Source organism: Myotis davidii, unplaced genomic scaffold (assembly GCF_000327345.1).
Source record: "Myotis davidii unplaced genomic scaffold, ASM32734v1 scaffold415, whole genome shotgun sequence".
Classification (NCBI taxonomy): domain Eukaryota; kingdom Metazoa; phylum Chordata; class Mammalia; order Chiroptera; family Vespertilionidae; genus Myotis; species Myotis davidii.
This window is the reverse complement of record NW_006287951.1, coordinates 1,598,328-1,609,234: the sequence shown is the minus strand read 5'-3', so window position 1 is coordinate 1,609,234 and position 10,907 is coordinate 1,598,328. Positions and strand designations below refer to the sequence as shown.

Below are 10,907 nucleotides of genomic sequence, written 5' to 3'. Positions count from 1 at the left end.
CGCGGGGCCGTGGTTTGCCGGCCACTGCCCTAGCCAGTTTGGCTCAGTGGATAAAGCATCAGCCTGTGGACTGAAGGGTCCCGGGTTCGATTCCGGTCCAAGGCATGTACCCTGATGCAGACTCCGCCCTGGCCCGGGTTCTGATTGGAGGCAACCAATTGATGTCTCAATCTCACATCAATATTTCTCTGTCTTTCCCTCTCTTCCACTCTCTCTCTAAAAAAAAAAAGAAAGAAAGAAAAGAAAATAATACAATAATAAAGAAATAATATACAAGAATAAACTGGTTTTATGTACTCACAACTGTAAACTTACTTTCGCCCCATTCTGTAGTTATGAGTAGACATGGCTGGAAGTCAAATTTTGGTGGAGAGGCCTGAGATAGTCACAGCAAATGCAGAGAAAAGAGAGAAAAAGATTTTAAAAACTAGAGAGAAGACGAAAGACATAGAAGAGAGCAAAGATGATCCTTTGATGGCTTTGAAATAAAGACGTGAACAAATGGAACAGAAAAACTACTCAGAGACGTGATACAAAAAAGTTGTCCTGAAATCAAAGAACAATAGACTTTTCAGGCAGAGACAACATATCACATAATTGGAAAAGCTGATTAGGAATGAGAGCAATCAATATTCTGATTTCTTTAAGAACCTGAAGCAGGAAGAAAAGCATTCAGGAAGAAGAGAGGGGTTAAAGAGTTAGATCGGCCTTGGACTTTTTCACAATAGTCGATCCAGGAAACTATGAAGCAATATCTGCCAAGTTCTGAGGGAAACAGTGTATGACCCAGGAACTTTGTGCCCAGTCAAGTTCTTCATAAAATAAAACAGAAACAGACACCTCAAACATGAAAGAAGTCAGGAGGTAAAGAACCTATCAGCCATCAACTCTTGGAAAACTCCTTAAAGGCAAATGTATTTAAACAAGAGATGAATCAAAATAAGAATCCAGGAATGAAATTGCTGGGGTAAAAGTATCCATTTAAATCGAAGTTCGTTTAACTACAGATAGACTAAGGCTGAACAACAACATGAATTATGGGTTGCAGAAAAGAAAGTGAAAATAAACCTTGATACAGTAAAATGATAGGATAAAAATATTTAGAGGGAGAGAAAAAGGGAAAAAGTATAACTGTGCTAATAATTGTTTTTTTAGTATAGACACAATTGATACTATATAAAACTGAAACATGCATTTAAAAGGAATGCACGATATTCTAACCTCCTAACAGTTTCATGATCTTTTCTTTTTTTTAAAAAAAATATTTTTATTGATTTCAGAGAGCAAGGGGGAGAGAGAGAGACAGAGAGAGAGAGAGAGAGAGAAAGAAAGAAAGAGAAATATCAATGATGAGAGAGAATCATTGATCGGCTGCCTCCTGCATGCCCCACACTGGGAATTGAGCACACAACCCAGGCATTTGCCTTGGCCAGAATCGAACTGGGGACCCTTTAGTCCACAGGCTGATGCTCTATCCCCGAGCCAAACCAGCTAGGGCACTACACCATTTTATATAAGACACTTGAGCATCCACAAATTTTGGTATCCAACCAGAGTCCCAGAACCAATCCCCTGCTGATACTGAGGGCCAACTAGCTGAGTTTTGGGGGTCAAAACCTATATGTGGACTTTTGATTGCACAGCAAGGGGTGGTCAGCACCCCTAACCTGAATTGTTTGAGGGTCAACTGCAATCCCATTAAAAAATGGGTGCATTTTTCCAAAGAAGATATCCAAATGACCAAAAGGTACATGAAAAGGTGCTCAATATCACTCATTTATCAAAGGAATCTAAATGAAACCACAATGAGCCATCACCTCACTTCAGTTAGAATTGCTATCATCAAAAAGATAAGAGATAAGTGATGGCAACGACATGCAGAAAAGGGAAGTCTTATGCACTGTGTGTGTGTGTGTGTGTGTGTGTGTGTGTGTGTGTGGAGTGGGGGGGATTGTACACTGGTACAGCCACTATGGCAAACCGCATGAATTTCCTCAAAAAATCAAAACGGTAACTACCACATTCTCCAGCAATTCCACTTCTGGGAACATATCCCAAGGAAATAAAAACATTATGTGAAAGAGATATCTGTACCCCCATGTCCATAGCAGCATTAAGCAGTATTATTTACAATGACCAAGACATGTTAACAATCTAAGTGTTGCATCAACAGATGAATGGATAAAGAAGTTGTGTTATTTTATGTATATTTGTATATGTATAATATACACACACTGGATGTTTATTCAACCATAAAAGGAGGAAATCCTGTCATTTGAAACAAGTAGGGTGCATAGGTGGACTTTGAGGGTATTATGTTAAATAAAATAAGTCAGGCAGTGGAATCTTAAAAAAGAAAACTCGAACTCAAGGAAAAAAAAAAAAAGGCTAGATTTGTGGTTACCAGAAGCAGGGCTGGGTGTGGAGGAGGAGAGGGGGAGTTGGGGGAAGGTGGTCAAAAGCTCCAGTGAGAAGTTCCAGTGAGAAGATGCATATGTACTGGGCATGTAATGTACATATGATGACTACAGTTAACACTGCTGTATGGTACATAGGAAAGCTATTAACAGAGTAAATCCTAACAGTTCTCATCACACCAAAAGGGAAAAAAAGTTCTCATCACAAGGAAAAAAAATTTTTTTTATCCAAATGAGATGATGGATGCTAACTTACTGTGTAATCGTTTCACAATGTACCTTAAACTTATACAGTGCCGAATGTCAATTCCATCTCAATAAACCTGGACACATGTAGACTCTCTGCAGGGTATAGAGACAATCAGAGGCCAGCACGGCGCTTGATGATTCTTGCTGAATCACCTTACTCAACATCAGTAAAGATCTGGCGGGATGTCTGTTCCGTGCCGCCTGTGATGCACGGATGGGGTCGTGCACACTGCAGCGTGCTGCTCCGCCCGCTTTGCTCTGTGCCTGCTTGTATGTGCACAGTCTGACATGCTTGCGTGTCTCCCTTTTATACCGCAGTCCCCACGCCCAACAGAATGTCTGGGCACCCGCAGGTGCTCAGAGTGTTACAGATGATAATGCAGGTGAGACTGAGCGCCTTGGTCTGAAAGCCCAGGAATGTTCTGGCAATCTCACTGGGAGCGGGGCGGGAGGCCAGGGGCGTTACCTGCTTTCGGAGGAGGCCACCGCAGCCTTCTCCGGTCGGTCGGTCGGTCGGCTGGCTCCGGAGCAAACGCGCCGTCCTTACCGCCCCACAGCCGCAGCGTCCGGCCACCTGTCGCTGGGCCCCGCCAGAGTGTAATTGCACCGCGTGTTTTGCAGGGAAGCCCAGGTTAGACAAGGCCCTGGCGGAGGCGGAGTCAGGGGGGCCAGCAGAGCCTTTTCTTACCTGGTAATGAAGCCTCATTAGAAGCAGCGAGAACCTGTGCTGAGAACTGGAAGCACCTGCCAGCCTCGGCTCTCGCTGCCAAGGGCTGATGAACGTAATGATTTACGGCGGCTGCTTCTTGCGATTACAGAGCAGCGGAGGCCGGTGTGCGGCCCGGCCCGGGAGGGGTGCAAGTCCACGCTCCCCTTCTTGCAGCGGCTCAGACAGCTTCCAGGCTCTGGGAAACGCGTGGCCATTCAGACACAGACGTGCCTCTGAATGGCTGACCTTTCGGGGGCCCTCCAACTGTGTTTAGGTTAGGGATTTCAGCCTTGGCTGGGGGGCAAAAAATTAATCCTAACAAGAAAGAAAAGAAACAGCTTAGTGTTGGGAGCATACAACAGGGCTAGGCTGGCTGCACACTGTGTCTTGTGGGGAGGCCCTTGCACCCAGTGGTGATTACAGGCCCCCCTCTCCCCGCCGTTCCCCGCAGTGTGCAGCCCGAGGGATTGGTGCTTTGCTGAGATGTAGCATTAGGTGGGGTCTTGCCTATTTCTGTGCCTCAAACCACAAACAGAATTCTGTGGAGGTCTCATGCAAACTCAGTAGCTGTCCTGCCCAAGTGACTCATTAATAGGATCCCTTTGGCTGCCCTGGAAGGCAAACAGAAACCCCGGCTGAAGTCATTTCAACCAGGAGACCCCCCTTTCTTACTTTGCTTCTCTTTCAGGCTTCCTGCAGAGGACACAAGGTTTCTCTTGTTTGTGTCGGCCTTGAGGGTTTGGAAGTGCAGGTACTGGGGGGAGGGCGTCCTCAAATGGGCCCACAGAGGACACAGCCCCCTGTCTGGGTCAGCACTTGATGAGGACAAAGACTCAGCTTGGATACTGTGTCTGGGATTCTGTGTGACAGGTGGACTGACACAAGCGTGAGGGAAGAATTAAGAAATTGAGGTTGGGCTGTGTGTGTGTGGCCGGGGGAGGAGGTTGCGGGGGGAGGTGTTGGGAGGCACTGAGAGCTGGTGCGAGGACACAGGTGCTGGTTTCAGTTTTAATCAGAAAGCAGGGAGCCTTGCCTGGGTAGGTGGCAGATTCAGGAACTATATTTGGCTGGCTCGGCTCCCACTGTGGAAGCAAATTCTGAGACTAGAAGTGAAGCAAGCAACCACAGTCTAATTAACCCCCCACAGACTTACAGTGAAGTTCCCTTTAAACTGATGGAGAGACCCTCCGTCAACAGCAGTGAAATGTGTGTCTGCACATAAACACCCGTGCCGAGCACATTAAAGAGGTCTGATGCTTCACGATGCCTGTAATGATGGTGCATGCACTACAGCGCCACGCCACTCCCCCTCTAACGAGAGTACTCTTTCTGCCCCAAACCGTGGTGAACTTGCATGCCTTGAGCACGGTGCTTGCCTAAGCAGCTGATCCTTAGGTGGAAAGGCAGATGGCATCATGCTCAGGGAACTTTCCAGAGCCTTCAAGAATGGCTCCACAAGCAAAGGCCAGGCAGGTAAAGTGACGTCCATCTCTACCCGGTAGTGAGTTGAACAGGTGGTCAGACTGGAAGCTGCACACAAAAAGCATTTATTTGCAGAGGGACAGGGAGGTTGCCCAAGCCACAACCTACTTCAGTTTAAGGCCGAAGGACCCTCTCCACTTTTAGGAAGCTTTTCAGCTCAAGAGAATCTAGCTCCAGGAGGGTGAGGGATGGGAGGCTGTTTGGGGTAGATGTGGGAGCAGGGGGGGAAGACTCCTCAAGGAACTTCACTGACCACTTGGTGAGAAGGCAGCATTTTCTTCATGAAAAGAAGTTTCTCCACTAGCTGAAACAAATAAATAAAAACACATTTGAGTGAGAGAAGATAAGGATGATTGAAAATTGCTAAAGAGATCACAATAAGATTATAGGAAAGGTAGGAATCTCATGGAAAGAAGTTGGCCTTTGGAATAAGACAACTTGGGTTTCTTTTTCTTTTTTATAGATTTGAAAGAGAGGAAGAGAGAGAGAGAAACATTGATTTGTTGTTCCACTTATTTATACATTCACTAGAGGCCCGGTGCATGGAATATATGCACCGGTAGGGTCCCTAGGCCTGGCTGGCGATCAGGGCTGATATGGGCCTTCCAGCTGCTGGCTGGGGCCTTCCTTCTGGCTGCAAGTTGGGGCCTCCCTTTGTTCCACACCGCCCCCTGGTGGCCATCACACATCATAGCTAGCGATTGAACTCCCAGTCTCCCAGTCAAACTCCTGAGGGGACACTTTGCACATTAGCCTTTTATATATATATAGACCAGAGGCCCGGTGCATGAAATTTGTGCACTTGGGGGTGGGGGTGGGGGGCCTCAGCCCGGCCTGAGCTCTCTTGCAGTCCGTGAGCCTTCGGGGGATATCTGACTGATGGCTTAGGCCTGCCCCCGAGGGGTCCCAGATTGAGAGAGGGAGCAGGCCAGGCTGAAGGATCCCACGGGTGCATAATCGGGGCCAGGGAGGGACATGGGAGGTTGGCCGGCCAGGGAGGGGCCCACAGGAGGGCTCCAGGGCGTGTCCAGCCTGTCTCACTCAGTCCTGATCGGCTGGACCCCAGCAACAAGCTAACCTACTGGTTGGAGCGTCTGCCCCCTGCTGGTCAGTACATGTCATAGTGAGTGGTTGAGCAACCTTAACATATCATTAGCATATTATGCTTTGATTGGTTGAACGGCCGACTGGCCGACTGGACACTTAGCCTATTAGGCTTTTATTATATAGGATTGGTTGCTTCTTGCATGTGCCTTGACCAGAAATTGAATCAGGAAGATGCTGTAAGCAACTGAGCTACCTGGCCAGGGCCAACTTGGGTTTCAAATCCCTGCTCCATAGGTATTAGCTGAGTTACCTTGAGCAAATGACTGAAGCTCTCAGAGGCTTTGTTTCTTATCTGTAAAATGGAGATAATGATGTAGTCCTAGCAGGGTTTCAGGGGAAATGAAGAGAACAGAGAACCTAACATTGTGCTGGCACACAGCAGGCACTCACTAAATGGTATTCTTACATTCTTAAAGAATATTCAGCTTAATTCACCACTTTTTTATATTTAAAACAAATTTGTGCATTTATTCAGATGTTCATAGGCATATGAAAAAATGAGCTTGGTTAGAAACATCCAGCTTTTATCGTCCACAGAAATGAATCCAATAACAAGACAGTTGGGAAGGAGCTGGAGGGCACGTTTTCCACTTGAAAGGAGGAAGGGCTGGTTGCTTCCCTGTGGCTGTCTTGTTTCTGAAGAAAGGGATGTTACAGAGTCCCAGCTCTGGCTGTACCTCTTCGTGTGATCACAGAAAACCGCTTTTCTGTTCTGGGCCTTTGTAGTTTTGCTGGGATCATGGGGGTTGGACTATATAATTGCTAAGTTATCTCTTAGAACTGATATTCTATTCCTTATTCAATGTATGCCATGGATGGGGCCTTGGAGGGAGATATGAAGATATAGAATTATGATCAAATAAAGGCTTGGATTTCCTTAAAGAGCTGGCAAGGAACTAGTCCCCAAACTCATGCATATGCTCCTGTAATCCTCACCCGTTAAAAAAGACTGCATATATACATCGATGTATATATGTGTATATATATACATGCATACATTCATATACATACTTAGACATATACTATATGTCATTCCTACCCTTGCCTCTCTCCAGTGTAGAGGCTGGAAAAAATTGCTTTCCCAGAACCACTTGTAGGTAGGTATGGTCATGTGAGCACATCTGGTCAATGAGATAACAGGCAAAGTCCATTAGAGGACTTCTCAAAACATTTTCCTTTCACTGACTGATAAAGAGGTTACCCAGGGAAAGGCCTTTCTTGCTGCCCTCTCTTCCTTCCTTCTTCTTCTTGTCATGAGTGAGGACCTGATGTTGAGAGCTGTGGTAGGCATTTGGCCCCATGTGGGACAAAGATGAAGACAAAAAACCAATATACCGGGGATGGTATGTCAGATGGTATTTCATTGGGACCTAATGAAATCATTGAGAAGCCTAGACCACCTCATTTCTGGAACTCTCAGATAAACGTGGTTTATGTCCTTGCTGTTCCCAGGGTGGTCTGTGGGCCGGCAGGATAGGCCTGCCCTGCCCAGGTTTTGGGTGCACGTTAAACTTCAGGTGCACTGGTGTAGAGCCCCATTAATTAGGCTCTATTACATGCAGCTGAAAGCATTCCTACCAGATACGATGCATGCACAGTAAGTCCTCACGTGACATTGTCAATAGGTTCTGGGAACTATGATGAAATGATGTATAGGGAAGCCAGTTTTACTACAGAATAATTTATATAAACAAGCGTTAAATTCCTATGGCATGTCATCAATGTTATAATGAAATGATGTTGAACTAAATGACCTTATTGGAGAACCTGCTGCACTAGGTATGTTTTACCATTTATAGGCATGTCTATGTGTGTATGTGTGTATCTGTTTATATGGTTATAAACAGGTGTAACACATTTATGTATACATGCACATTGATAATATATATTTGTTTATATATTTGTGGAAGGACAGAGTGAGGCTATGGGAGTGTGTGTGTTTGTGTTTTGGGGCGTTTGGGGGTGATTTCTTCTATCTTAATTACTTCTATAGTGTTTAAAAATAAATATTTTAAACGATGAGTTGTGCTCCTTTTATAATGAAGTGAGAAGAGACCTACCGGCTCTCTTCCCTGTCCAGGAGGACGTGGTAGGAAGCCACGTCCCTCTGCAGCTGGCACCTGTGCGCCAGCAGCTGCTCGCGGGCCTGCTGCTGCTGCTCCGCCTCCGCACGCATTTCCTGGAGCTCCGCCTCCAGCCTGCGGACCACGGCGCCCAGGTTCTGCAGCTCCAGGTCATGCCAGTGCTTGGCGTCCTGCAAAGTGTTCTCCAGGCCTCGTTTCTGCAAAAGAGGGAACACGTCCAAACTCAAGGCCGACGGGCAGGGCCCTTGGAGAGGGAGGTGTGCAGGGCACTGGGAGGAGCTGGCATTGGTCTGGTCGGTTGCTAGGTTTACGTGGCTTGGTGCGTAAATCATGAATTCTCAGGAAGCCAGACTCTTGTTTAGTCTAATTCACTGATCCTTCGGGGGGCGGGGGTGTGGATGTGTGTGTGGGAGACATGGGTGGGTGTGTGGGATGGAGGGGAGGAAGAGAAGATGGAAAAACAGGGAGAGGGAGAGAGATGAGATATAAGAATGAGAGATGAGTGAGAAAATGAGAGAGGAAAAAATGAAAGAGAAACTGACACACACAGAGAAGCAGTCTGCAGGTGTTTCTTCAAAGAAACCCTGCTTTCTGAGCTGCCTCTGGGCCTTTTTTGATCGTTTTCTCACCTCCCTGGGGGGCCCTATCCCCTCCATTGCCGAAACCCCACCAATCATTCAGCTAAAAAGCTGTCTCCTCTGCACCCTTCCCCAGATGATCAGAATGACAATGGACGTCTCTGGCTGTTCTGTACTCAGCAGTTGTGTCTTTAGTGTTCTAGGTGCCCATTGGGGCTCATTCCTCTTCCTCTGGTTCCCCACCGCCCATCCTGAACCTGTTACTCTCTGAGCTGTGTTTCCCGGGCCTGTTAGTTGGTCTCTCCCACACTCACAATTTTCCCAGTCTCTCTGCCAAATGGCTCCTGCAGTGATTCGTTTAGCACAGACTTCTCTCCTCTCTCCAAGCCCTGACCCATTACTGAACTTCTTACTGGAAATATGTGCAGTCCAGCGCACCTCAAATCAAGGCGTGCAAAACAGACCTGTTGGTCTTTCCTATCCTGCAGTTCAGCACGTGAACTGAGAACTAGAAACTGGGGAAGGACACACCCCTGGTCTTCTTGCTTCTCTCCCAGACTCAGTCATTACCCAATCCCGCCCCTCATATATTCCGAAAAGTTTTCACATGTTGCTCTCTCTTCTCCAGCCACCAGTGCCCTGGATGGATGCGCATCACCTCTCCTCAAGGGGGACCTCAGTGGCCTCTTAGCTTGTCTTTCTGCCTCTAGTTCCTCCTTGGGCTGCATTCTCCACACAGAAGCTCCGGTGATCTGTCTAAAGTCCAACTCTGGGCCGGTATCCCCTCTGCTTTAACCGCATCCCCAAGCTCTCCAGGGTCCCTAACATGGCACCCATGACTGGCCCAGCTTGGTTTGTGAGTAGTGATTGTTGACATTGGACCTGCAACACCTGTGATTTGGAAAAATATTTTACAGAGCCATGGCTGGGTCATCTGTTTACAGGTTTGGCTCCATGTTCACAGGTGACTCCTCCATGAGGCCGAGGGTCCTTTGATGACTCAGGACCCACTGCTCACGCCCCAGCTCTCCCCTCTAAGTCCTGACATCCTGGCCTGGTTCCCACAGAGACGCCTGAGCTGAGTGACTATGATGAGGCCACTGCTGTGGGTGTCCCAGCCCTGGCCTGCGAGGGGACATGGATAGCACCAGCAAGCGTACCGTGGTCACAGCAGCACGCTTACTCCCCAGCTAATGGAAATCAGAAGGGATGCCCTTGAATTATAGACCCTCCAGAAAGTGAAACAGTGATCTGTGATTTCCGGTCTTGAATTCCTGATCTGACTGAACACAGAGCTCTGTAGGCCTCAAGCACCATTATTGGTGCCTGGCTGCTCATATACGGTATCTTGTTGGAAAAGGCAGGTAAATGTCTCATCAGCTTGGGTGTGGGGGCCTTGTGTGTGCACAGGCTGCTCTGACTGAGGGCCGGTAACACAGCAGATAAATAGGACGGCCAAGGTAGATCCTCACGTGAAAGAGAGGAAGTGGAATTTTAGAGCGTCACTCGGCTTGTGAGTAGAGGAAGCAGGATTTGATTGCAGAGCCTGAGCGCCAACCCCCAACCCCATAGGCTGGCTGCGGTCGAGGACAGAGATAGAGCCAGAAGGGCCTGGCTCCTGCACTGATTACTATGCTAACGGGAAAATCCCCAAGCCACAGATTTCTCATTTGCAGAATGAGATGGCAGTCACGGTCCTGCCCACTTCTCAGTTTCTCCGAGGATGCGATGAGAGAGTGCATATGAGCATGTTCTTACTATCAGTGTCAGTGTCACTTTGAGGAAATCTGGGCACTGTACCAAGCAATCTGGGGACATAAAAGTAATGAAGCCTGGGTCCTGCCCTCAAGGAGTTAATGTGACTTTGGTGGAAGAGCTGATTTCAGCTCACGGACCACTCTGAACGTGAGTGCGTGGCGGGTGGGGGGATCACCCAGCTGTGGGAGTCAGGAGCTAGGCTCCTCGGGGGGTGTCGCATTTCTGTGTTTTCACCTCACCTGTGCCAAGGGTTTGGCAAGGGGAGCAGGTGGAGGCGGGCAGACTTGAGGGGAGGAGTCTCCTTCCAGCCACGGGAAGAACACATTAAGGGCTCAAGGCAGGAAAGGAAAGGACAAAATCTGGACATTAACATGAAGATCTGGCAAAGGAGGGCTTTCTGTTGTAAGCCAAGCTCAGGCCATGCCAGGGGTTCGGACCCTGAAAATGCAGAATAGAGGAGGCAGTAGGTCGAGGCACGTCCAGATGGTGCAGCACGAGACAGGGGGAGTCTGTGAAGGAAAGA

At 47.8% G+C, this 10,907-nt stretch overlaps 1 protein-coding gene across 1 annotated transcript in view; it reads right to left on the bottom strand.

Annotated features, from left to right (window-relative positions):
- Positions 1–4,558: 4,558 nt before the first annotated feature.
- The window catches only part of BFSP2 (beaded filament structural protein 2), a 66,012-nt gene continuing 59,663 nt past the window's right edge, over positions 4,559–10,907 (bottom strand). The window contains exons 6-7 of the mRNA XM_006759780.2: positions 8,025–8,245; positions 4,559–5,161 (exon numbers count right to left, since the gene is read on the bottom strand). Coding sequence (XP_006759843.1) covers positions 5,158–5,161; positions 8,025–8,245 — 225 coding nt within the window. The 3' untranslated portion in view covers positions 4,559–5,157. The remainder of the gene's footprint in view (positions 5,162–8,024; positions 8,246–10,907) is intronic.